Source organism: Ipomoea nil, unplaced genomic scaffold (assembly GCF_001879475.1).
Source record: "Ipomoea nil cultivar Tokyo-kokei standard unplaced genomic scaffold, Asagao_1.1 scaffold3105, whole genome shotgun sequence".
Classification (NCBI taxonomy): domain Eukaryota; kingdom Viridiplantae; phylum Streptophyta; class Magnoliopsida; order Solanales; family Convolvulaceae; genus Ipomoea; species Ipomoea nil.
The window spans coordinates 468,093-471,470 of record NW_017619533.1 but is presented as its reverse complement, the minus strand read 5'-3'; the positions used below and the strand labels follow the sequence as shown (position 1 = coordinate 471,470).

The 3,378-nt window shown below is 31.7% G+C and overlaps 1 protein-coding gene across 1 annotated transcript; it reads left to right on the top strand.

Moving 5' to 3' along the window:
* The first annotated feature begins 951 nt into the window (after positions 1-951).
* Positions 952-1,555, top strand: LOC109166817 (putative late blight resistance protein homolog R1B-12). Its single transcript, XM_019315699.1, has 2 exons — positions 952-1,372; positions 1,457-1,555. The coding sequence occupies exons 1-2, from the start codon at positions 1,074-1,076 to the stop codon at positions 1,479-1,481; spliced, it is 324 nt and encodes a 107-aa protein (XP_019171244.1). The 5' UTR covers positions 952-1,073; the 3' UTR covers positions 1,482-1,555.
* Positions 1,556-3,378: the final 1,823 nt, after the last annotated feature.

The following is a 3,378-nucleotide window of genomic DNA, read 5'->3' as shown; positions in this document are numbered from 1 at the left end:
TTTGCAGTTGCAAACACAGGTAGATGTAATTTCTTCACAAACAGAAGATCCTTCATCTTGGCCTTCCAAATGTGATAATTTCTACCATTCAATCGTACCATATTACTCATATTTGTCTCCATGTCAAATGTACCCAATCAACAACCAGGGCTCTGATACCACTTTGTTGGGAAAATCCCACTCCCTGCGACAATGAAAAATCACAGAACCGACAGGAGCACAAACACAAGATGATACACAATAGCCCAAAAATAAATATCAAACACAAGAACACACGATTTACGTGGAAAACCCCAAATCGGGGAAAAAACCACGGGACCACCACCAACCAATAATCCACTATAATAAATCTTGGGTACAAAGTTTCAGGCTACCACACGAGCCAAACATCCACAAATCATCAAATACAATAACTCTAGGCCAAAGACTTCTATTATATTCCACAGGCCTAAACAGAATACCAACTCGTACTTAAAATATTCAACCACCACAAGCAAGATGAAAAGAATACAAATAGTACGAGAATACCCAAAATATGCCTGGAATAAATAAGCTGACCTCCAAAATATTTGATGAATAAATCACCCAAGAACCTAGCTCTTCTTCTCTCTCTTTGCCGAATTGGAGCAAAAAAAAAAGGTTTCGCCGCTTGGAACTTCTCTGCCCTACTGCCGTAACATATATATAATTTTGGAGGAAAGAATCAAAAGAAGGAAAATTGTTTCCTTAGCAAAAAAAGGAAGATTGGATTCCCTTTCACAATTAGGTAAGAATTGAAGATTCTGCCATCTCCCTAAATTATATAATAATTATTATTATAATTATAATTATAATAATTATAATTAGGGCTCAAGATGAGTGTAGTTCCAACAAAAAATATAGTGGATACAAATTGGCTTGGTCCAAACATGAGCTATTTACCACATAGGAGGGAAGCCCAACCCAACACCAATTACCAATCATATTGTTAACTTAAAAAATCTTAGGAAGTTGTCGTTAAGTTTTATGGGATGTTATTCAGAGGAAATTAATATTCTTAGCAAGTTGCCTAGGGTTGAGGTGTTTAAGTTAAAATGGATGATGTTCGCAGGCGAAGAGTGGAAATATTAATATTTTTGCAATTCGTCTACTCTTATCTTGAGCATTCGAAAGCTAGTAGTCCTAATTTTCCAAAACTTGAGCACCTATATCTTAGGGATTGCCATAGATTGAGAGAGATCCCAATTGACTTTGCTGAAATTTCAACATTGAAGTCAATCAAATTAGAGAAATGTCTTCCTTCTGCTGTGGAATCAGCCAAGAAAATTGAGGACGAGCAACGTGAGTATGGAAACAACGATATGGTTGTTATTGAGGATAACGAACATCGCATGTATGTCACCCTTTCTCTTTCTGAATTGTATTTTTTCAACTTGTGCCAAGCAGATTTAATCAATTCTTCAGTGACTCATGACAGGTTTTGGAATCTGAGAAAAGCCTGAGTGAAGAAGAGCCATTAGTAGATAATTGATACCTCCTTGTATTCACTTTTAGGCAGAAGACAACAATGGCATGTTTTCAAGAACACAGAATTGTAATTATATACATACATACAGGATTGTATTTGCAGTTTGATTCATGCATTATTTGTCACAGGACAGGCAACAACATATATTATATTTTTACAAGAAGAAGAGAAGATGTTTTAATTACATTGATTATTCAGTGTTGGTCTGCATAGAGACAGCCAATGTGTAATGCTAGTTATTCAGCTTTAATTAATTTGCTTTTTTAATATAATGTACCCTCTGATCTGATCTCTTAGTTTCTGAATCATGCATTGCATGATGTATGTGCAATGCAATACTGAGTTCTATTTTATATCCCTATATATATATATATATATATATATATATATATATATATATATATATTCATACTTAGTTCACTTGTAATATTGTATGTTTAGTACCTAGCTAGTTATTGGAAACTAATTTAAAGACTTGTTAGACAATATATAGTAGTATTCTATTGGAAACTAGATATAGAAAGTTGCCAGTTGTGGTTGATTAGCTTATCATCACTTAACTTAACACCCTTTTTGGTCCACTATTAATTAAAAACTATAAACTACACATCATTCATATTAATTAAAACCAACATATTTCTGGAAAGTCTTCTTGCTTGGCCAACCACTACAACATTATTTAATACCGAGTATGTTTCAAAATCAAATGTTTACCAATACGCTAAAAGTTATAATTAATTGTGAATGTGCAACTTTATTTCCAACTTGCATAGCTATCAAATTCATATTTAGATATACTATAATTTAAAATGTTTGAACCATAAATCCATAATTATACATTAGGATTCATCTGAAATTTAAAATTCACTTTGAATTTCCGGTGTTAATTTGAATAATCCAAATAGCACCCACCTCTACCTACAACGCAACCCCTAATACTCCGTCCGTCCCATTTTATGTGCTTGATTCGGTTAACGAGGCTTGACTAAAGTTATTTTTAGTCTAATTTTTCATAATATTAAGTTTAGTATTAATATACAAAGTTATATAGTATTTAGAAACTACACAAAAAGCACTATTAAACACAATAAATCAAATTTAAAAATAAGTAAAAATACTAAAGAAAATAAATCAAAAAGAAAGAGTTGATTTGACCAACGAATGATAAGTATGACAGATAAAATGTGACGGAAGGAGTAGCATTTATTTTTTGGGGTCAATTCTTGAAAGTTAACTTATCAAATTCAATTGATTGTGTAGTTGGCTTGATAACTGTATCAATCGATTTGAACCAATCAACTATATGAAACTTATTATAATTTACTTTTTTGTGATTTTTGTGGGTTAGAGTCACTAGATAAATTTCACCTAAAAGGCACATTAAAATAATGATGAGCTTTCGCCTTTCGGATCCAGCTGACTTCAATAAACAAAAACTAAAATAAAATAAAGAGCATATGGTCTTGTAGTAGACAAAGAATTATTGCCGACTCATATATTTAACAGCATATATATGAAGCTGTCATTTATCCAACAGAGTAGTGATCCTTTAGTCTTAGGATACTAATTCTTCTGATATAACCTACATATCTCCCTAGCTTTTTAGAATTTTAAAACTTTATATTAAACGTAAATTCCTTTGACAGTTTGATAGGCCTTCAAATGTGTGAAATTGAATGAGCAAATAATTAATAATTATAATATGTGTCATCATCTAATTAACACATATAAAGAGTTAATTTACAGATTTTTTTATAACCAAAACGAACATACATAATGTTGAAAAGTCGACCTTGCCAACAACAACATTTAATATTGTTCCAAACAAGAAGCATTTTGTCATTATCTAACCTTAATCTTTGAATTTTAAT

Coding starts and splice junctions, on each gene's coding strand:
- LOC109166817 (XM_019315699.1), top strand. CDS start 1,074: ATGGATGATGTTCGCAGGCGAAGAGTGGAAATATTAATATTTTTGCAA. Junction 1,373..1,456: donor GAGGATAACGAACATCGCAT/GTATGTCACCCT, acceptor GACTCATGACAG/GTTTTGGAATCTGAGAAAAG.